The sequence below is a fragment of the Diuraphis noxia genome, unplaced genomic scaffold (genome assembly GCF_037042655.1).
Source record: "Diuraphis noxia isolate RWA-SAM2 unplaced genomic scaffold, SU_Dnox_SAM2 contig0003, whole genome shotgun sequence".
Classification (NCBI taxonomy): Eukaryota; Metazoa; Arthropoda; class Insecta; order Hemiptera; family Aphididae; genus Diuraphis; species Diuraphis noxia.
In genome coordinates, this window is record NW_028301713.1 from 81,937,105 (window position 1) to 81,961,953 (window position 24,849).

The following is a 24,849-nucleotide window of genomic DNA, read 5'->3' on the forward strand; positions in this document are numbered from 1 at the left end:
GGACACAACACATACGGGTGCGACGTCCTCTTAAGATTACGGATATAGGTTCGTGTTTTCGATATAAATTTGTGCAGCATGCTGTATTTAATTTATTTTGCCCACTTGAATCTGGACAGGATCAGGGTACACTTTGTCAAGGCAATCTAGTACATTGCCCGGTCAATATAATATAGGTATGACCAATTTGAGTATTAAAATAATGATTCTCATTGTATTATATAGTGCACGGATTTCCTACTTTACCCGTAACATATCGATCATAAGCAGTTAGTGTGTAGAAAATGTACAATATAATGTTACAAACAAATAACCTGAGTATATTTTATTAAAATATTTATTTATTTATTTTTGATTATGAATTAAAGTGTGTGGCTTTGACACGTCTCGTTAGTCTTTAGTTTATATCACTGTTAATCAGAGGATCTATCTCCCATATTTCCAGTGAGTTGGACCTTTGGGCTTCACGAGGGTGCCAATTTATGTTTGCACCGAAGCGCTGCACTTGCATACACCCAGGTGGATATGTTTGTCAACGTTTAAAGCTTCGTTTGACAAAAAAAATAGTCCGAATTTCTCCGTTATCAAATGTTTCAAATTTTTATCGCTTTAAAATTTCCTCATTGTTTTGTGGGATACCTATAACCCACTATACCCAGTACCTACCCGTTCAGCGTTCAGATCATATCTTGTCGGACCAACGTCGGACTAATACGTCATTTGAATCAAGTTATGAGAATGAGATCATGTCTCATAAAGCTGATGGAAGTTTAATTCCCAACTGAATAGGAATTTTTAGGAAATAATTTATTTAATTATTTTTCTTCACCAATTGTCGTTAATAGCAGTGTTAATACATGGGCAACGCTTGGGATAATCATCATTAACCACGTGTGTTGACCTCTTTCCCAGATACCAACACACGAGACCGGGCCTACAAATCGTCACTATTAATTGTATTTATTTGATAAATTAATAATGAATTTACGATTAATAATTTCAGTAATGAAGTATTTTATATGTAATCTACAATTACAGTGAATTTACCACTTAAAAATCGTAAGGAAATAATTTAATTACGAAGGATTTTATTGATATTATTATTCTTAAGTAAGTTATGATCATTTTTTAAACTATTATTTGTTTGTAAATTTTAAAATGATCATAGCTTACTTACAAATAATATTATCAATAAAATCCTCCGAGGTGCCTTGCATTGTAACCTTGCCTTAAAATGTTATTATAAGAGATAATTGCACTTTTAGTTTAGAAATTTCAAAGTAAAATGTATAATTGTGAACGTACAATTTTCAATGTTGTACGTTTGTAAGACGGAGTGAAAGACGATTACAAATGCCTGCAGTGTACTCAGTGTAGCGTCTTCCTGACAAGCCTGTCAAGGAATTTTATATATACCTAAAATGTTGTATGATATTCGTTCGAATTAAATTTTAATTACAAAAAATGGTCATCAAATTTATATTTATATATAATTTGATATTGAACATAAAAATGTACAGTCAATTATATAGTAAAATACTAAAATATAAAGCTAGGTATAATACTAAAATTATCAATAGTTACTTAAATAATCATCTAATTTATTTATTGGCATTCCCTCATGAATGCAACCGGCAAAAAATATCAGCAATTAATAATAACAATTCTGGACTTTGATCAAAGATCTACTTACCCATCTGATATCCTCTTGTACAGTGAATAATAAAGACGTGTTCAGTGATTAAAATGTCTTGACGGCAACAGCAATACTCCACCAACACACAAGGATATGCTAATATGCCTCGTCGGTCTGGCCGATTCTCAACAAGATGTGCCCAAGCGTTACCAATACTCGAGCACCTTTGTATACATATTAAATGGATCATATGATTTAGATACATTGGTTTAATTGATTAAAAGCAATTTTTAATATTACAAGCTTATAAAAAGCTTTTATCGATTTTATGAAAAATCGAGTATTTTGAAGTTTTTTTGAACATGACTCCCATTAGAAGATTGAGTGACTTTTTTTAAAGTGTCATTACAAAAAGCATACAAAAACACTCATTTTTCAAAAAAAAAGTTTCAAAAAATCGCTGGGGGCTAAACTAGAATTATGCCATTTATTTATTTATTTATAGTAATAAGCCGGACAGGCCCTTGAAATGTAGATAACATGTATAACATTGAAAAAAATAATTATATATAATAAAAAATAAAAATAGTTAGATACAAAAGAAATTGGTTAGATGTAATTGGTCCCATCAGCTATATAATATCATCATACACAAAACGGGTTCATTATACAAATAATTTGTTGCACAAAATTACGGACCGGAAGAATAAAAGTTACGGAAATTAGCACCGGGAACATTAAAATTTATCCTCGCTGACATATCTGGAGCGTCAACTACTCCACTCAAGAGTTTCGAATGTTTCGATGAGAAAACTAAGTTAATACGTTTATTTTTTTATGACTAAAATAAAACAAACAAGCCATTATTTTTTAATTGTTCTAAAGCTTTAAAAATGAATTGGTTGTTAAAACTTATGTACTTTATTGAGAACTAATTCAATATAAATTATTATACCTGCTAAACATTTTTGATGTGAAACATCTTTATAGATGCGATAGCGCAGTCGGATTCATGGGATCAGCTGTTATTACGACCAAAAAGCGTGGCTTACTCGACACTACAAGGTTTCGACAGTAGTGAATAATGGTCCATTTGTTTTATATTTGTGCAATAATAATTAAAAACAAATTAATTTCAATTGAAAATGTTATTTTAATTATTTTTCCAATATAAATATTATATAAATAAGTATATTTGACCGTGATGGTCGGTAACCATTTTTTTTATACTCTCTGTAAATAAGTTTCACTTTATTCGTACCTATGTACTATTGCAACACGCTCTTTTTTTTAAAAAACATCCGTAAAAAAACTGATGTTTTGAATTATTTAGCATAAAATACTGAATAGCCAATTAAATATTATGATATGTCATTATTTGACATTAGCTAATTTTTTGAGAGGATGTCACTATGTTAGCATAATATGTTTTTGTTTTCTCTTTTAATCCCACGTAGGTACTACGCAAAGCTAAAGCAATGTTTGATTTATAATTTTTGAATGATATTAGGTATCTAGCGATCTAAAGTAAAATTATTTATTACAAACATTATAGATGTGAGTAATTTAATGATATCCATTTAAATTTACAATATTTTTATTTTTAAAGTGTAATATAAAGTTAAAAAATAATAAAATATAAAACAGATGGGTGAAATCCTCAAAATTATTATTGTCTATAATTTATAAGATAGGTGATAAGTACCTACTATACCTACTTTATGATTACTCGTAAATTGTGAAGTTAAAAATAATAATAACCAGTAATCACAATGCAAATGCAAAACCAACTTTTAGTAAAATCGAATTTATTTGTGTTTGTGTACCTAACTATTAGATCAATCATTATTATACAATATATTAAGAAAGTTTAAGGTTGCACTTCTTAATTTTTGTAGAACACCGACCCCTGATGGCTGATGAAAGGCTTTTAGAAATCACTGACCACTCATCAATATTTTCTATCGAATAACTTTTTCTTTTAATACCTTTTACCTTTTCTCATATTATTAGCATAGTCAACAATGCCGTAACTAAAGGTCTAAGGGCTTAGTAAGTCCCTTTCCTGAAATATCAAACTATTACCAGACTCGACAGTTCCTACCGTTAGAACTTTAAGCCTTGCAATACCATAAAACAATCTTACCTAGAAAAGCTTGGCTACGGCACTGATAATCATTATTAATCAATATTTTAACACTAATTGTGACCCTGATCCCTTGCATGAGTTTTGGAGACCACCAGAGGGCCTTAGCTTAAGAACCACTGATCTAAACTCTTAAGTGTGACTTCAATTTTTTACAATGTCTATTTCATCATTTTCCATATGTACATGATGTAACTATTTTGGAACTATTGATCACATGGACTTTACATCTATACAGTAGTCTGTCAGCATATTATGCTATTTATATTATTTATAGACTTTTGAAATTGTAAAGTGTCGATAAATAAAGATTCATCCGCTCAAAAAGCTTAACAATTTTACATGAAGTTCAAATTAATTTCTCATATACTGATTATTTATATCATATTTTACTCATTAAAATCGCTAAAATTTGTAAATAATTTTGTATCTTTGCCCTATAAGGATTATTATCATAGGATAAAGGCTTCAGTTAGCCACATTACCACATCTAGTGGTTTAATAGCCTATAATCGTAACAAATATAAACAGGAATGTAGTATTTAAAAATATTTACGATTTGTAGTGTAAATAAATATAATGAAAAATTCTTCGCTGGAAGCAAGTCGGATGGATGTTGAAAATATTCCTTGCTCCAAAGTATTTTGGGAATTTAATGACAATGTGGTTGATAGAGAGGTTTCCTTCGAGATTATTACTTAATTATAGATTACTTTAGTAACAATATAAATACATAACTGAAATATATTGGCTATCAGTCAGAATCATTTTTTGTTGGCGATAATTTTTCTTCGAATTTAAATTTAATTATTCATATACAATGACAAACTGACAAGTTAACCATGCACTCAGCACCAACTTATCAATGGCTATTGTATATCCAGTAATCCAGTAATCTATAGTGCATACATATAAAAATTTAAGATATTAAGTTATTACTTATCTATGATTCAGTATTTATAATTGTGAGCTGTGTTCAACAATTATTAATAATATTAATGAATATAGAATTCTTTACATAAGTGAGTACATAATGCACACATTTTATTGCTTAATAACTAATGACTTTAAAAGAAAATTTTTTAATTTTTTTAAATTTAATAAATATTAATATTGCATAATAATAGTAATTTTACATACAACATAAGAACCTAATATAAATCGATGGTTGAGACATATCCACAAATAAGTCAATTATTAATAACATAACTAGGTATTCTAAAGTAAAATAATTATTAGTATTATTGTTATGAATTGATTTAATTATGAATACTTGTTTATATATCTCATATAGTATCACAAATAATACATAAACTATGTATCTATACTCTTGTAATGCAATATACAAAACATTTTAAACCTAAATATTAAAATAATTTAATGACAAAAAACAAAATTAATTTAACAAGAAATAGATGTTTCTTGAATGAAGGTTTTTATAAATGTTTAACAAACTTTAGTAGTTTTTGGCAATATTAAATAATAAATAAACATTTTTTTAAAACAGTGTTAATTCATTCAACTTTAGCTCTTGTATCCATTTTGGCATCTCCTTCATCAATTGGGCGGCCTCTTATACAATGTGGATTCATTTTTCCATTCACTGCATCTTCAGTGACATGAACACTAACTACATCAGATCCAGGTATTTCAAACATTGGGTCCAACAAAATGGATTCCTGCAGAAATTGTAAGTAATATTTCATATAAATTATTATTGAACTATTACAAAAAGTTTATTAGGTACAACAGTCTAGTAAAATTATAATATGTAAGCACATTTTTTTTTATTGATTTGACTTTTATACTTAATTGAAATAATTAAGAAATTAAATTGTGTTCACTGTATTTTTTAAATAAATGTTAAAGCTTAAGTTACTAATTATTCCAGTGCTCAAATGTTATACAAAATAAGAATTTAGAATTAAAATTACCACAATAGCTCGTAATCCTCGAGCTCCAGTTTTTTTTTCTAGGGCTTGTGAGGCAATAGCTTTAAGTGCTTCATCAGTAAATGTTAATTCAACTTTGTCTAATCCAAACAGTAATTTGAATTGCTTGACTGTACTATTTTTCGGCTCGGTAAGAATTCGTACAAGCAAGTTTCTATTTAAGGAGTGGAATGGGACCAAAACTGGAAATCTACCCACAAACTCCTGTTAAAAAAAAAATAACATGTATTAAATATACTATATTAAAAGTATTTGTAATAAAACATTAGATTTTATTTTAATTTATATTTTAACAACACATCGTTCATAACAAAATAAACCTTTATTTCTGTCAAATTACCAGAGAATAGCAATGTTAAAATACTTAAATATTAATAAATAGTTTTGAAGTACTGATTAATGATAAATTCTATCAATTATAAAGCAATATTTTACCAATCCAAACTAAAATTATTAAAGAAGCAACATTATAGTGGCATAGTCTAGTGAGAATATGGTAAAGACTAGGAATAATATTATAAAATTAATATTGAATAAAAATAAAATATTTATACAACAAAATAAATATATTATTTTCCTTTACCTATTCCTTTTTACATAAATTAAAATTGTGTACTTAATAAGAATAATTTGATTTAAAATGTTTTATTATTTCTAGTAATTTGTGAATAATTTAATTTAAATAACTATAGTAAATAAATTATCAATAGTTTAATCAAAATATAATGTAATTCAGTAATTTAGAATATTTTATTATGATTATTTCTATTATATGAAAAAATTAATATTTTAATAATATATTAAAATCCAAATTAAACTTTAAATAGGATCCCACATCAATAAATCTTATCAATATGTTATATTAATTTTGGTAATAAATATATAATTACAGGTATCATTCCAAATTGAATTAAATCTCTTGGTTCAACTTTTTTTAATAATCCATCTCGTTCAGCATTTTCCTTTTCAATATCAGTGTATGAGTTTGTTGAGGCAACACGATCAGCTTCAGCAGCAGCTCTTCTACTTCCCATTTCATTATCAATTTCTGCTCCAAATCCCAGACTCTGAAAAATTTATAAATTAATTCCAATTTAAGATAATATAATATGAATAAGCTGTTTATTCCTTACATTTTGGTTTGTCCTGCGACTTATGAGTCTATCCAGACCAGTAAATGCACCAGAAGCAACAAATAAGATATTAGTAGTATCAACTTGAACTGTTTCATTTCGAAGTTTTCTTGTATTTTTTTCTGGTACATTAACAACAGTACCTTCCAACATCTATAAGCATTACAATACATAATATAATATTACTGTTTTTAAAAATCAGGATATGATGAAAATTGCCATACAAAAACTTTAATAATATTATTATATTTTTAAAGATAATTAGTTAAGTATTATGTAATAATATAGTTTATAATAGTTGTATATTAGTATTTGTAATCTCTCTTGATCTTTTCCTAGTACAATGTTCAATTTTGATGAGAAAGGTATTTATTAATATTAATAGTTTATGCAATTTATTGTTCTCAGAATAATCTTTATTTTTAATATTTACAGTGCATAGCTCATAAATAAAGTAAAAAGTAAATTTATAAAAAATATGATAAGATAGTAAATCAATATTAATTTAGTTTTTTAATGTTTAAAAATGTTGAGTACATTTTCATTTTAAATTAATGGTTGCTTATATTCAAATACATCTTCTACATCTAAAATGTCATGACTTTTGAAATACTATACAAAAAATTGATATAAGTATAATCAATAAATATAACTAAAACATAAATGTCTAGTTTCTTGAGTAATAAAACCTTTTTTGAGCTGGGAGGAGTTACCCAAAATGAAAAAATAAGACTCTACAGATGGTTTTTTTCATGTACACCGGAGAATACAAGAGATTAAAACAAAACAAATACATTTTGCAATAACTTTAAATAAACATTGTTAGTTTATTTTTAAAACATCTATTACTAAATATTGATCCACCAATGTATAAATTAATTTAACTTTTATTAGATATTTAATAATTAATAATTGAAAATTACTTTCAACATTCCTTGTTGGACTCCTTCACCTCCGACATCCCTCAATTGATGAATTCCAGGCACAGCACCGATTTTGTCAATTTCATCCAAGAAGATTATACCTAAAATATTTTTTTTATCATATTAAATATTATTGACTTACAACTTAAATTATAAAATTGACTAAAATTATAATATTTATAATTATTTTTGCAGCAATTGATGTTAGATTTATTGTAAAATAGAAGTGCCTTTTAAGTGGTTGGATAGTTTCTAAGAAAACTGTTATAAAAAGTCAATACATTTTTATTAAATAATGATTAGTTCTAAAAACAATTATGTAATATTTCTTTATAAATGGTTTAATACAGAATATCTTATTTTAAATTTTAATAACTCTATATTTAAAACCATACATATACAGGGTGATTCTTTTATCAAACAACACTTATTATTTAAAAAAGTATTGACTTTTTTGAATGAAAAGATAGAGTTTTAATTTTATATTCCAAAGCAGAATATTTTTCTAAGTATTTTGATTCATAAAAATCAAATTTAGGACGAGTAGTTTATGAGTTATAAGTATTTAAAGTTTAGACAAGCGGAGTAGTGGACAAACATTTTGCAGGGTAACCCCATACCACTCCACTCTGCCAATCTAACCTTTAAATACTTATAAGTTATAACTCATAAACTACTCATCTAAATTCGATTTTTAAGAATCAAAATACTTCAAAAAATATTCTGCCTTGGAATATGAAATTAAAACTATGTTGTCATTCAAAAAGGTAAAAAACTTAAAAAATGATAAGGATGAAAAATATTTAAAAAAAATATTTTTTAAATAAAAACGTTAGTTTTTTAACAACTTGAAACTGTGTAAAAAAATATTTTGAAAAAAGTCAATACTTTTTTTAAATAATGAGTGTTGTTTGATAAAAGAATCACTCTATATATGCCCTTATTATGTGTATATTGTATTGAATGACAATTTTAAGTCCTGATAATTTTTGGCATAAACATTTTACAAATAAGTTTATACAATTATATGGATAAAACCTAATATTCAAGTAATCAAGTATATTAAAGCACTGTGGTTTAAATACTCAAAAAAGACTAGTATTAAACAAATACAAATATTAATTGATCAAAACAAAAAGAATCTTATGTCAGCAACTTAGAAAATTAATGAAAGATTAAGGCATTAAAGACAATATACGCACATATTATAAAAGGCCTAAAGATTAGAAGTTCTATACAATTATACTGTATACATTTGTAAAAAATATTTTATTATACAAAAATAAATTTTAAGACATCAATAAATTTATCCATATTTCATATCATAAACTACATAAACACGTGATAAAAAATATAAAATAAATTAATAATAAGAAATCACATGTTAAATGTTTAGAAGAAGCAAAGCTCCTACACAAATTGTTGGTAGTTCTTATTTTTATAAAGAAAATTATTGTATGTAGAAGATATAAAAATGAATTACTACTTACACAATACATAATGAAATATATTAATTTTTTAATTTTATATCTTAATTATTTTTATTCCAATATTTTAATAAAAATGAATGGACAGAAAATGTGTGGTATAATATTATAAAGTACAATAAAATGTCAATCATCAACAATGTATAAAAATTTGAATTCTATCATTTTTTTTTAAATTGTTTTTTAGTATTACATTTTTGAAATATTTAATAAATGTTTCGAATAAAATGTTTGGTGCAATTTCAAAATTTTTCATTTTTTATGTCTCATAGTAATTAATTTATTGTTAAAGCTCTACGCTTACATTCATTATTATTTTTATAATGTACAAATGTACATTTTGTTTTGGATGTTCTATAAGTAAAATAATAGGTTTGAAATATTTGAATTGTTATTTTATATTTTATATCATTTCATTTTCACATGCAATTTTTAATTTATGTATTCAAACATATAAACAGGGTGATCCATGAGGCGTAAAACACTCAATATTTATAAAAACTATTTACTTTATTCAAAATTTTATATCTATGCTGTTCTAAAACTATATAAATGTTTAATATTTTTCACCCTTATATTTATTAGGTAAACCACTATCAATTTTTGATTTTTAAATGGCAATCGGCAACCTATATTAACAATATCATAAATTAATAAGACTATTTTTTTAATGAATTTTCACGTTTAAATGTTCATTTTTTGTTAATCCGTTGACGAGATATAGTCTCCTAAAGTTGGATAGTTTTGGGGTGGTGTTTGTGTACAAATGTATTATACCATGACAGTACCACGGCCGCAGCAATTGGGATTTTTGTACTCTAGCATAAAACATAATACGCTTTTCAAATAAATTCAGTAAGTACGATAGTTAAGCCTAAGTTGTGCCCCAAAATAGGTAAACATATTTAAACAGGACAAACACCACCTCGAAGCCATTCAACTTTGGGAGACTATAACTCGTCAACGGATTAACGAAAAATGAAAATTTATTAAAAAAATAACCTTATTAATTTATGATATTTTTAATATAGATTGCCATTTAAAAATCAAAAGTTGATAGTGGTTTACCTAATAAATGTAAGGGTGAAAAATATTAAAAATGTATATAGTTTTAGAACAGCATGTATCAAAAATTTTGAAAAAAGTAAATAGTTTTTATAAATAATGAGTGTTTTACGCCTCATGAATCACTCTGATAAACACACATGCATTAATTCCGTTGTTGATGAATTTAACGTGTATAAGAGCAGCAGTGCGACTGCTGAGATATTGGTCTTCGACGACAGATTTTGTAATTGCCCCTCTCCCCACATTTATTTAAATAGAGGGAACAAACTGCATTGCTTCAAAACTATTTGGGATATTGTTCAACAATTATAAAGATAAATGTTTGGTTATACCATTGATTATAGAATAGACAGATAGCCCATGCAATGTTAATATTTGGTGACCATGCGTAGGATGCAACCACTATGGAGCGCTAGTGTAGTTGGGATGCAAGGAGGTGGTACCCCCATCATAGATGTTTGCCATGGATATGCGGGGAAGGGAAGAGGTGGCTTATCGCGAAGTGCCGATCTAAAAATAGAGTAATAATAAGAAACTGAAGATATACTGAAATGATTGGAAATAATAATTTTATTATATTATCATTTATTACTATCTTGTTCATTGTGGAACAACCGCTTTCCGAATTTTCTTGTTTTTTGAGTTTTTAGTTGCATTTGCATTTACAATTAAAAATTCTTAAACATGTCTGGAAATAAATGCCAATATTTAAATTGTGGAAAATCAAAGAAAATGTTTCCAAATTTAAAAATGTATCGTTTTCCAAAAGATGATAGAAAAGAAGTATGGATAATACATTCAGGTGAGTAATTAATTTTAAATTTTAATTTTTCTGTACCATTGCGAATATTTATAATTTTTTTTACACATATTTTTTTATATCTACACAGGAAACACAAGTTTGTTTTCTGTTGATCCAGATAAACTCCACAATAGGTACATTTGTCAAGAACATTTCCCACCCGAAAGCTTTGTACAAAATTTTACTCAAAATCGTTTGATAGATACTGCTATTCCCTATAATTATCAATCTAAAACACAGCCATCTACATCATCAGGCATTAACCAGAATGATGAATCTCAGCAGGAGTATAATATAATGTCAACCCCAACTAAAACATATACACACTCAAAACCAGACATGGTAGAGTTAGTTTTTCCGAGCCCCCCTTCAACTTTTTCTACACCTCAAAAAATTAAAATAACAAATATAATTGACATGCCTAGCCCAAATTTAAAAAGGAAATCTGATTTGATAGAAATAGATACACCTAGAAAAATCAATTTAAAACAAAAATTAAAACTAAAAAACAAATTAATTCATAATAAAATAACTCAAATTTCAAAATTAAAAAAAAGAGTCAAAACTTTTAAAACACATAATAATGCTAAGAATTTAATAAATATGCATAACTTTCCATCAATTAATTCTAAGGCAATGGTAACGATGCAATTAAAAGATAGGAGTCGTCCGTGGACATTAAATGAAAAAAATTTAGCTTTAAACTTATATTATAAATCACCAACAGCATATAAATTTTTACGTTCACAAAAAGTTAATTTACCTGGGCCATCAACTATTCGTCGTTGGATTGGTCAATCAAAATTCTTACCAGGTTTTAGTAAATTATTTTTCAGTCATATACAAAAAAAATTTGAGTCATCTGATTATAAAGAAAAAGCTTGCACTGTTTGTTTTGATGAAATGTATATAAAAGAATTTATAGAATATTCCAAAGAATTTGATTTTATTGAAGGTTTTGAAGATTTAGGTCATTATGGGAGGACCAATAAAAGTGCTAACTGTGTTTTAGTATTTATGGCTCGAGGTATTTACTCTACATGGAAATTTCCAATTGCATATTTTCTTGTTCATTCTGGAGTTAACAAAACAATTTTAAAAAATTTAATAATTGATGTTTTACAAAAGTTATTTGAGGTTGGGTTGTGTCCCAAAATTATAGTTTGCGATCAAGGCACAAACAACCAAAGCACTTTAAAATCATTAAATATTTCAGAAGATAATCCATTTTTTTTTATCAACAACAATAAAATTTTTTCTTTGTTTGATGTTCCTCATTTACTTAAAAGTATTAGAAATAATTTAATTAATGCCTGTTATATAAAAGATAATAAAATAATCTCATTTGATGATATAAAAAAAACATATGAGTTGGACAAACAAAATCATAAAAGTAAGTCTCTCATCAAAATAACAGATGCACATATTTACCCTAATTCTTTTCAAAAAATGCGTGTTAAATTAGCAGTACAATTATTAAGCAATTCCATGGCCGCAGCAATCCGAACTTGTATACAAACAGGACAACTTCAAAGTAACACTTCATCGAATACTGCAGATTTTATTGAGTTTATTAATAACTTATTTGATTGTTTAAATAGTAAATCTTTATATAGTCATAATCCATACCTCTGTGCATTAACTGATCTAGGTACTGTAAAAAAATTTTTAATAGAAGCTTCACAATACTTCACAAATTTACAAAAATTAAAAAAAGGAAAATTATCTCAACCTCCCTGTTTTAAAGGGCTTACACAGACCATTAAAGGTGTATTGCAATTTTTTGAAGCAGAGAAATCTAATGATATTGTATTTTTAATGACTAATCGTTTAAATCAGGATGTTTTAGAAAACCTCTTTAGTATTTTTCGACAAAATGGTGGTTATAACAAAAACCCAACAGCTAGAACAATCAGAACTTCCATAAGAAGTAATTGTATTTTTTCTTTATGTACATCAAAAGCGACAAATTGTGAGGAAACCCAAGAAGATGATAATCCAATTATAATTGACCCAGTTAGTTCACTAAATAAAATAGATTTTAACAGTTCAAAATTATCATCTGATTCCGACACAGAATGTAATTCTAATTTATCTCTCTGTTTTTTTTCATCTGACGAGGACTCAAATAATACTGATAGTAATATTGATGTCACTTTAGAAGACTGTTCTGTAACATATTTCGCAGGATATTTGGGCTATAAATGTATGAAAAAATTTAATTGTAACCAATGTCAACTTGAACTATTTGTTGATAAAAACTTAAATGATAAAAAGCAGTTGCATCTTCTTAATAAAAATTATACTTCAATTGATAATGAAAGTGGACTTAAAGCACCATCAAATAGTTTAAATAATGTAGTAAATAAAATTTTAAATATTTTTGAAAGCAATTATAAAAACTATTTGCATAAAAAGAAAATAAAATTTCAACTAATTGAGCGCTTAAAAAATAATAATACAATTAAAAAATGGCTTGATGAATCATTGACAAACTGCATAGATCATAAAATGTACATAATTGAACAACTTTTAATTTGTAAAATATTTAATAAAACAAAATTATTTTCAACTACCACAAAATTAGCAAAACTTTCTAAATTAAAAATATTAAACCATATTTAAATAAATTAAATACATTTTTTCTTGTTCTGACCTTGTACCTATTTGCATAAAACAATATAGAAGCAGTCTTAACTGTCCTTTTTAGGACAATTCACATCAACTACATTAAATAGTTCTTTTCAGGACTAAGGATCAATTACATTAAATAGTTCTTTTCAGGACTTTGCTTTGATTTTTAAATAGTTCTTTTCAGGACTATTTGCATCAATTACATTAAACTGTCTTTTTTAGGACAATTCACATCAACTACATTAAACAGTTCTTTTCAGGATTAAGCATTGATTTTTATTATATTAAACAGTTCTTTTCAGGACTTAGCATTAAATTTTTAAATAGTCTTTTTTAAGACTATTTGTTTCATTTTTATTAAACGGTTCTTTTCAGAACCAACAAACATCACAATTTACTTTTATTCTAATAATTATGCTTCAATATAAATGTATAAATGTATTTTACCCTTATTTTGTGTTTTTTTAATAATAAAGACAATTTTTTTATTCTTTAAACCTAGTATTTTATTTCTAATCCAGTTTAGCAATCTTGGTATATCTTCACTTAGAATCGTTTTTCATCATATTATATAGACTTATAGTTGGTTTCTAAACTTAACACATTCAGTATGTACTTATAATAACAAAACACAACTATTATTTTATTTATAAATTATATTAATAATTTAATTATGTATATTATTTGTTGTTATTGAGTTTTTATTCATTTTAAAATTTGAACACAAAAATACAAAACAATGTATTTTATAAAGTATGAAAATACAATAAAATTAAAAATTACAATATGGTTAAAGATTTGCTTTATTTTTAAAAATGGTAAATCTAGTATAGTATGTAATGTTCAATTAAATATTTCCGCCCAAAGCAGATTTTACTGAATCGTAACATTCCAAACATCCAAACAAAATTGATCTTTCGTAATGAAATTAATTAATTGTTGCTTTCTGTAGTAGAATTCGGCATAAAAATTAACAATTTTGTGAATATACTATTTAGCGATTGTGGCAATCATAGCGCAATGCTCAGAAAATAATAAATATAGGTTTATCCATGATAAAGTCATTAATAGGCTTATCGCTTTTTCTGTCACTACCTCAAACCGGTCTAGGAATAATATTATATTATTCGCCGTCAGTAGTAATAATATAAAATTAATTCATACAACGCTACCTACCGGCAGCTATCATAATTAAAATTGTAGTCGCCGAAAATCCCTATAGCATGGTCTATCTGTCTATTCTATAATCAATGGTTATACCTATGATAAACTATTTAAATTATTTATTGAAAACAAAACTATATACCAATTACCAATAATTTAAGTCAGCTGTTTCAATCATGTTTAGAAAACACAAATAGCTAAATTTTAGTTCCAACAGAAAACATCTTCAAAGCCTTCTTAAAAAATTTCAATTGTTACTTTGATATAATCTATCCAATGGTGTTTATTTAAAAATGTAAAAACAATAGAATAATAATAATCTATCAGCATGACACATAATGCATTGTCAGCATAGATTTTACTTATTATTACATTGTTTTTAAATATCTAACCATGAATCTTATACATGTTTAATACATAATTTTTATATCACATAACATTCAGTTACGTTATGAAATTATATATAGTATAATTTTGAGCAATAAATCAGATGACTGGTAAAATATGATGCTTGAATACATGGGTATTATATAATATTATTAAATACCAATGTACTTGGTGCTATAAATTATAGTTAATACACCATTAGCTAAAATATAATTTTAGTATTTTCAATAACTAACTCTTCTTGATGTAAGAACAGAAAACTAACAGGTAGAATTGGTAGATGTAAAACTAATATTTTAGAAGGCAGAAAATACTGATAATATACCTAATCTGAAAATTAAATTGTTGTGAAATTAAAAGATAATGACTAAATTAAAGCCACGTTAATGTGATAGAATTAAGACATACTTTTATTTTATGTCCTAAATAATAAACATATTTTTTTTTAAAGATCTTAAAAATTATTGCTATTATAACACTAGACAAATAAATAATATAAAAAAATTTGTATTTACCAGTTTGAGCTTTTTCAACATCATAATTAGCGGCTTGTAGGAGTTTCCCGATTACACTTTCAATATCTTCTCCTACGTAACCCGCTTGTGTCAAATTGGTACAATCACAAATTGCAAATGGTACATCTAATTGCTTAGCTATTGTTTGAGCCAATAATGTTTTTCCTATTTTAAATAAATAAATGAATAAAATATGGTCAATTTTATAAATTATATTGTAATAAATATAAATTTGAAATAATAGATATATATGTTTTAATATTATACTTCTGTAAATAGTATTAAAGTGAATAATTACAAACCACATCCTGTAGGCCCCAACAATATAATGTTACTCTTTTCTAACAGCGTATCTTCAAGTGTTGAATTAATTCTAATTTCGTCTTGATTGTTGTTTGTATTATCCATTTGTGGCATTCCAAATATATGGTTGTTAGATAAATGCTCTAAATTATAATGTAACATTATAAATTTTTTTTATATTATTTATACAATTTTTTAAATAAAGTATATCATATTATTATTTATATCTAAATCATTATTTAAATTGTGTATTTAAAAAATAGTTAGCATCATATAAGATAATGATAAATAATTTTATTAACATATTACTCCTACCTTATACTATTACCTCTTTATAATATATAGTGAACCCCCTTTAAGAAAGAAATCTTTTAATAACAAAAAATAACATCACTCTCATATAAACTAAAAAGCTAAATATCCTTCATATTTTAGTCTGACTATAATAGAACTTCTTTTAAAAGGAAAATCTAGATAAATTAATTGTATATTTATAAAAACAAAGTTATATTTTGTATATAATCATAAACATTTAATTTATATTTAGTTACCTCTTGAATTTTGTAAATTATCTAGTAACCGTTGATCAATTATATCATTCTTTTGTGGTGTTGTAATATTATGAATTATACGTTTACAATGATTGTAAACTGCCACAGCTAACACCTTTTTAGCTAACTCTTGACCAATCACATACTTATTAAGGTTCAAAAAAATCTGTATTGAACAAAATAATTAAAATATATATATTAAATATTAATTAATTTAATAGCAACCAAACACAATTATTACAACAGTATTTACCTAAATATAAAATTATGTATATTTCAAAATACTTTATTCATTTTTCTTAACTATTTTTTATTTTTACATATCTGAACTTTGAAACTTACATACTAAACTAATAACTCATCATAAATTTATCATAATCAAAAAAATATTTAAAATAATAATAATAATGTAATGAGTATACCTATAGGTAATATATATATATAAATACTAAATTATAGGTTAAATTTTGAAATTAATTTAATTTGGGTATGATTGAATACATAAATCAAAACTTTATACTCAACCTCAACCAAAAATAGTTTTTTTAATTTTAATTTTAAATGACTGCAATACTGTAAACACTATAATACAATGACTGCTAAGATAGTAAGTGATATAGTAAATATACCTACTGCAATAGTAACGACAATGAATAATGATTTTACTATTTTAGAAATAATTACTAACTTCTTTTGGAATTGGTGGTGGTTTATATTTGTTTTGTTCTTCAGTTACATCTTTTAAATTATTTTCTTCAGCAGAAATCACTTTGAATATATGATAGCATCGCTGACATCTCAAAAATCGATTAGAAGCTAATATACAAAAATATAAAATATATTTTGTGCATAATAATTATTAAATGTCGGTAATATATTACTTAAAAAGAACTCTAAATTGGCAGTTGTACACTTTGGACAAACAATTCCTGTATGACCTGTGTTATCACCCTTGCGTCCTGTCCCAGAGTTATCTGCATTCCAATAACTATGGGATGTCTGGAAATGACGTTGGTGAATAGCGTCTCTTTTGTGATGGCTATGGGTTAAGACACCTTCAAAACACAAGGACAAGGTTAAGAAATAAAATATAATCTATGCTTTTTATAATCTACTTACTCAAGTTTCTTGGTAAATTCAAATAACTAGTATACAATTTGGATTGTATACATTTCGAACAAAATCTGGTCGCCATTTCAAGGGCCTGTGTGTCAAAATAAAACAAACAATAGGATTCATTTTTTTTTTTTTTTTTTTGAACACAAGACTGTAGGTATTTGGCAATTTAAATTAAAATCATGTTTAGGATCGATGAAAAAAATTATAGTTTTTAAATCGAGTACTTACATGAAAGAACTTCTTCTATAAACACGTCGTCGTTCTGGGTATAAAACGTTCCCAGTATGCACGCCCCACAAGAAATCCTTCGAGGTCTGAAGCCAAACAATAATATTACAAGTACGACGGACCGGCGACTACTGAGTACTGACTAGTAAGTAGTAATCAGTGAGCAATGACTGCCACTGCCGACTAGTGAAATGGTGACTATAAAGTATAATGTCCGTGGAATAGGTATTCCGTATTCACTATTCGATATTGTTATTTGTTAGTTGTTACCGTGTTTTGTTTATTTTGTTCAACAACTAAATACTAATAAATGATAATCCGTCGAATGATAACGAGGTCATTAATCGATCAGCTGTTGTGAGTTAGTGACCGTCAGAACTCTGAAAGTCAGAATCAGAACCAGATATTTATGTTCCGTGGTAGGGAAGGAACCATCTTTTTTAATTTTAATATTACTGATAATTTAAAATGTAAATCGTATTCGTATGCATAAATATATATTATATCGATATTGCAATTTGCAGTAGGTAGGTAGGTACAAGCAAATACTATAAATGACAATACGGGACAACTAGTGTCAAAAATCGCGAAATAAGTATGCCCCCTGATAAAGTAACTAACGCGCTCTAGGATTGTAATTTGTAATATTCAGCTATATAGGTAACAGAAAATTTTGATCAGCTGTAAAATACCAAATACTATAAATCATTTATAGTATTTGAAAATACTAAAACTAATTACTAAATAGTAAAAGTAAATACATATTACATAATATTTTTATATTTAAGTATTTAACATTTTAACAGTTATTATATTATTATAATATAATAATATAATATACAATAAATTTATTTACCAAAAATATTCATACCTATTACATACAAATACAACAATACAAGTAAAATAGGTACTTACATTATTATAAATGCATTATTTTTTTTAATTTCTTACTTTTCACTTGTTTAAAAGTTGGTGTATTATTACATTTTTTTATAAAAGAATTGATGGTTACATTCAAAATTTTATCAATGAATAAAAATCTACAATTTTGACAAATATTGGGACATATTTTTATGTAACATTCAATTTTAGCCAACATTCTACTCTTTATACCATGTTTGTTGTCTATCAATAAATTTTCTATATTATTATTGAAAAGACAAACTATTTTTTCAACAAATTTTGAAGTGCCCGGAAGTGGTAAAAGTAAGTTACATTCTTCGTATTCTTTCATAGTTATAAAATTGTTTTTCATCGTTATTAATTGGTCTTTATCCTTTGTAGCCAGTTCATTTACACATTCTATGTGGCTTAATTTTGAACTAGCCCAACCAGCTATGTAAGCTATAGCATTTTCTTCATGAATACCCAACTGTATAACTTTGATGTTCATGTCACTTAAATTATCATCAAACCTGGAATCTATATCATCAGGTGAAGAAATATTTACTTCTTTTTGTTGAAATTCAAATTTAAACTTTTTTTTATTTTTAAGTAAATCAGCACAGCTTATTATTTTAATTAACTTAACCTAATTAATCTAACTTGGTTTTCTATTAACTAAATCATGTAATTATGCCATGTAGGAATGTAACCATTAGAGGTATTTAAAAAATGCAATGTGTTTTTAAAATGTATTTTTTACAATTCAATTAGGTATCTGACACACTCATAATTTATTGTTTTAATAAATTATTTATTCTAATTAATCATATTACTGGTTACAGAATAAATAATATTTTTGACCAATTATTTCTATGAAAGTATGAAATGTATAAAATTATAAAAATCTTAATGAACTACCACAGGTTATATAATTGTATTTGTATAGGTACAATCTGTGATACCTCCTTGAAATGGCCAAAAAATCTCCTTATAGATATTTGACTATAGTCAGTGGCGTAACTGAGGGCTGCAGACCATGCGTTGCGGGGGGCCCACAGTAATTTGAGACCATTGGTTTAAGGGTTATATTTGATACAACAATATATTAGGGGCCCATTTTTTTATTTTTGCGTGGGGCCCAAAATTTTTTGTTACGCCACTGAGTCTATAGTACTTACCTGAGTAATTAGAATAACTATACACTTACTAATTATCATCTGATGGAAATTTATGAAAACTTAAACCTCGATTTCGTCGGCTGTTATTTGTGCAACTCCAAAACGAACAACTTTTGTGTGAAGGCATTTTATTTTTTATTTTAAATTATAAATTAAATTCATGAAGGCTCATTACATAGAAAAGAGATATTATATGCCTTATATCACATATTTATTATAAACATTTATGTTTGTAAAAATAAATGTTTATTTTGGTTATCGGATACTATTTATAGATATTTATATTTATATTATATTTATAGATTCCTTAAAATAAAACAGAGAGCGGGTGTTTTTAGATTCTGAACTAAGTGATGAATGTATTGATTTTACAATGATGTTTTTTTTTTATTGTGTATGTGTGTAAATCATAACTTGTCGAAATAATGTTTTAATTTCAAACATCAGAGGTGGTTACCTATAGCAAAGTAGGAAAGTATCCTTGGTACATTATAGAGGTCAAAAGTAAAAATTTTCCAGTAGTTTTCAAAAAAAAAAATCGGGAAACGGAAATTTTTACGCAAAACCAGTTTTCGACAAAATCGATTTTTTATATGACATATGATTTTTTTTATTTGACTTTATCATTTTTTTTCAGTATATTTTGTTTCATGCTTTTCTCAAAATGTATGAAATTTTTATTTTTTCACCCATTTATTTAATAGTGAAACCATTATCAACTTGATTTTCAATTAGCAACCCATATTTAAAGTGTCCTAAATTAATAAGGTTATTTTTTTTTAAATTTTATCGTTCGAATTATCATTTTTGTTAATTTTTAGCGAGATATAGCTTTTTAAAATTGGGCGGTCTTCGTATTAGTATATTAATATGAAATTCAGTATTTGACACATAGAGCGCGTCCGAGTATTTTCAGGGGGCTATGTCGTCTACAATTATCATTGTTTGTCCCGTATTGTCATTTATAGTATTTGGTACAAGTAGTACTTGTCAGTTGTCAAGTACCTACCTACCTCTACATTTGAGTAGGTAATTATTACAGTTTGCTTAACCACCGCTAACTTATAGATAAGCTTTAAAAGTTTAAAAATTAAAATAACACGATAATATTACATTTTTACCGGCATTTCATAAAAAGTAAAAACTGGTTGCCTCCAATTCAATTCGTCAAACTTCAATGTATTCCCTTGACGACCCCGACACTACATCTTTAGAACACAGAACCCATGCCAAGCCTTCAAGGCCACCACAGCTTTGTTATTAATTTGCCCCACTACTCACTAATAAACAATATCTATTATTGTGTAATATTATTATGGTTTAAAAATAGTGAACATCTAATGGGCAATCGTTATAGTTCAGCGCATTGCGTATTTAAATTTAAAGCTCGACACGCCTACCATTTGGTACTTTGCACTTCTCCACTGTGTATATAAATAAAATGTAATATACAAATAATTGAAAATGTGAATATGTGATCATGATGTGGACGATAGTTGTACAACAATCACTTATCAGCGTCTCGTTCCACATACATATACCTTAGATTTATTATACGATACTATATGATCTTCACATCTAATTAATGGTAAATCAAGTAAATAACTCACTTAGAACCTCTCAAAATCTGTTATTCAAATTGAGTTAAATTTGTTGGATTGTACAAAAATTATTTTATATTTAATTTTAATGTATCTTATATGTAATTATGAATACTAATTTAGAATTATTGTTATTTAAAGTCAATAATGGATAATGATATAATATTATATTAATAATACGCGTAATAACTTATATGTACTTTGAAAAAAAATAATAACTAATATTTCCTATTCGATGGCATCGGTCAGTATTCGTGGCTACATATTTATTTATACGACCGAACGGGACGTTGAATACTCCAGAATTATATAGTTGACCCTCTATTTTTTCCTTAAACAATAAGTGTATTCAAATTTTGATTTTTAAAGTATACCTTAGGACCCTATGTTAAAATATTCATTTATATATTGTTATTAACTATTAATTTATTTTCATGCAATTTTGGGAGTATTCTGTGGCACTACTGCAAACTTCTTATTAATTTTTTAATGAGCAATGCCACCAGTAAGGAGGCCAATGATATACCTACCTATATTATAGTTTATACAAACACTGAATTATTTAAACCATGAAATTACCATTTATGATTTACGAAATATTCTACAAAAACATAAAAAGTATGAACCCGCATATTATAATTTTTTTTTATTGTTATTCATGGTTAAGCATCAACAACTATGGTTATTAGCTTACAACGATATAAATATTACTTATTAGTTAAATAACAAATATTATGATTATTAATTTATTATATAAATATCTTTTGTTGAAAGTTCCATAGATACTTATTTTTGTCTATCATTTTCATTTTTCTTTAAACGAAGACCCAAACTACACTACGAGTATATTATATTATTTTATTTTTTGTCTCGTAAAGGTACATACTATTTTATTTAAATAAATAAATATTTCACCACCATGACACCACATAATATCTCATTGGTTTTTATTTTATTTTTTACGTATAAAATAAATCTAAACAATATTAAAATACAAAAAAAATCAATTATACATATACATGGCACACAGCTAGCTTACCTAAGTACCTAACCTTTACACACAACACTCAATAATTGTCAATAGAGCGTACACCCACGACCCACTTGATACATACCTACTTCCAGTAACATCTGATCGGTGATAGCAGTGTAAAAATTATGCTGTTACGGTATTATCTATCAAGCGTTAATTATTAATTATTATATCATATATTCACACAGTATATGACATACAGTATTATATAACTATATAAGCATATCTCTAATATATAGATACATAGGTTCATTATTTAGGTTTATTATTCCAGGCAATCGACGCAATCGACGCATTATACTTATACAATACTATTGTCAATATCTAATCACAATTCAACCTTTTAAAATTGTTAACCATACACTATACACATAAAATAGGTATATGTATAACTAGAAAATGTTCTTTAAAAAAAAATTGAAATGATATTATACTTATAGAAGCCGGAAGCATCATATTTTAGGTTTGTTGTCTGTAGCCATACCTACTATTATATATAGCCTATAGGAGGTTATCTTGTCTCGGAGTGTCATGGGAGTAGAATATACTGACATTCGATCTTCATAAATTTTTCTAATACCTACCTATATGTATTTCCAAAAAACTATGAAAACTTGAAAATATCTACTAAATATAATCCAATATAACGGAAATATGCTAAAATATTGCTAAAATGTGCACAAATATCTAAAACAAATTTTTTTTGATTAGATTTTACAGGTTATGAAACACAAAAATTACTTTAATCAAACAGTTTAAATCTATACGCCCGTTAATAAATGTTTTTGCATGCAAATCTAGACATTGGTAGTATATTTATAACTTACATAGGTAATAGCTAGGTTCAATAATGGTCTAGATTCTGTTCCCGATTAGTAAAAATAAGATTATTACATAAGGGCGTAATTAAAGCCATTCAGTAGTTTGGTGTGGCTTAAAACCACTAAGAGAATGAATATATATAAATATAATGACATAAATATACACAATACATTGGCTATTATAGATGTTAGAATTCCAAAGAATAAATACGAAAACAATAGAATACGGTTATACCTAATAATTGAAATATCGAAGTATGTAATCAATTTAAACAAGATTCGAAGAATAGTTTTATAATATTTATTTTAAGGAAGGTTAGAAAGATAGTAAAAAAAATATGTATAATGTGATTAAAAAGTTAAAATAATGGAGGCATAAACATGGTTGGCTTATTGGGTTTCCCCACCGTTAGGCTTACAGTATGAAAAAGTTAAAAATTGTTATAAGACATGTAGATTGTAGGTTTATAATATGTTTAAGCATATCGTATGCGTATTTATTATTATAATCCCACATAACCCCACTCCCCCGATTGGAAATTTCAGTGTGGGTCACGCTTGAAAGGGATATGAATGACATGATCTATCCATGCAAGTTCCCACCACTTTAAACGGTTTAAAGGTTTAAACTTTAAACAGTTTAAACACATAATGTGTATTTCGCTCAGTAATAAGATATCATGATAACATTTAAATAGGTAAAATTTCGCAAAAGTTATACATTGCAAAATAATTTGTGTATTTTAAAAACTGGTTTAAATAATATTTGAACATATAAATATGTCTTTTGTAAGTTTATATAGATAGGTATGATTCCCACGCATGACTCCCGAGAGCAATTCGTTATTATTAATAGGTACCCATATCATTACAGACGTTAACATATTTACCTATTAAATACTGTAACTATACAATTGTGTACTTATTCGTAAGTATATGGTGAACTTACTTATACTATAGGTAAAGATCATATACTTTATATTTTAGTAAATACTTATTATAAGGTATAACCAATCAACTTTGTGGTATACGAATTTAATGTATATTGGACATACCACATATACCGATATAAGGTTGAACTTTAAATTCATATATAGGTAACATAATATATGTAAATAATAAATATACAATATATATATGTATATATCACTATATCACTCGACAGTAGCGTATATAGAAATAATTTTTGGGGTGGGCTATAATATATATAGCGACTAACAATAATTATCTAGCACCTAGAGACTACAATATAGTTAACAGTTAAGACTGTAATTTCGGGAGGG

General features: G+C 26.3%; 2 protein-coding genes and 1 long non-coding RNA gene across 3 annotated transcripts; 2 read left to right on the plus strand and 1 right to left on the minus strand.

The window, feature by feature from the left end:
* Positions 1 to 5,023: 5,023 nt before the first annotated feature.
* On the minus strand, positions 5,024 to 18,459 carry ClpX (Caseinolytic protease chaperone subunit). Its single transcript, XM_089224045.1, has 12 exons — positions 18,049 to 18,459; positions 17,821 to 17,905; positions 17,583 to 17,756; positions 17,390 to 17,517; positions 16,702 to 16,867; positions 16,150 to 16,293; positions 15,848 to 16,012; positions 7,791 to 7,891; positions 6,868 to 7,020; positions 6,625 to 6,801; positions 5,717 to 5,938; positions 5,024 to 5,461 (listed from the first exon to the last, which is right to left on the minus strand). Exons 2-12 carry the CDS (start codon positions 17,894 to 17,896, stop codon positions 5,297 to 5,299), a joined length of 1,671 nt encoding a protein of 556 aa, XP_089080171.1. The 5' UTR covers positions 17,897 to 17,905; positions 18,049 to 18,459; the 3' UTR covers positions 5,024 to 5,296.
* On the plus strand, positions 10,677 to 14,278 carry LOC149057870 (uncharacterized). Its single transcript, XM_089223726.1, has 2 exons — positions 10,677 to 11,147; positions 11,236 to 14,278. The coding sequence occupies exons 1-2, from the start codon at positions 11,030 to 11,032 to the stop codon at positions 13,770 to 13,772; spliced, it is 2,655 nt and encodes an 884-aa protein (XP_089079852.1). The 5' UTR covers positions 10,677 to 11,029; the 3' UTR covers positions 13,773 to 14,278.
* A 159-nt stretch (positions 18,460 to 18,618) lies between the features above and the next one.
* Positions 18,619 to 19,563, plus strand: LOC149057871 (uncharacterized). The gene is made up of 3 exons (XR_016191057.1): positions 18,619 to 19,254; positions 19,333 to 19,482; positions 19,544 to 19,563. It is a non-coding gene; the product is annotated as an uncharacterized LOC149057871 (long non-coding RNA).
* Positions 19,564 to 24,849: the final 5,286 nt, after the last annotated feature.

Excerpts from the sequence above, each read along its gene's own strand:
- LOC149057870 (XM_089223726.1), top strand. The coding sequence starts at position 11,030 with ATGTCTGGAAATAAATGCCAATATTTAAATTGTGGAAAATCAAAGAAA. Across the intron at positions 11,148-11,235 it reads AGTATGGATAATACATTCAG|GAAACACAAGTTTGTTTTCT; the intron begins GTGAGTAATTAA and ends ATATCTACACAG.
- ClpX (XM_089224045.1), bottom strand. The coding sequence starts at position 17,896 with ATGGCGACCAGATTTTGTTCGAAATGTATACAATCCAAATTGTATACT. Across the intron at positions 16,013-16,149 it reads GTTGGGGCCTACAGGATGTG|GAAAAACATTATTGGCTCAA; the intron begins GTTTGTAATTAT and ends TATTTAAAATAG. Across the intron at positions 7,021-7,790 it reads TCCAACAAGGAATGTTGAAA|ATGTTGGAAGGTACTGTTGT; the intron begins GTAATTTTCAAT and ends TAATGCTTATAG.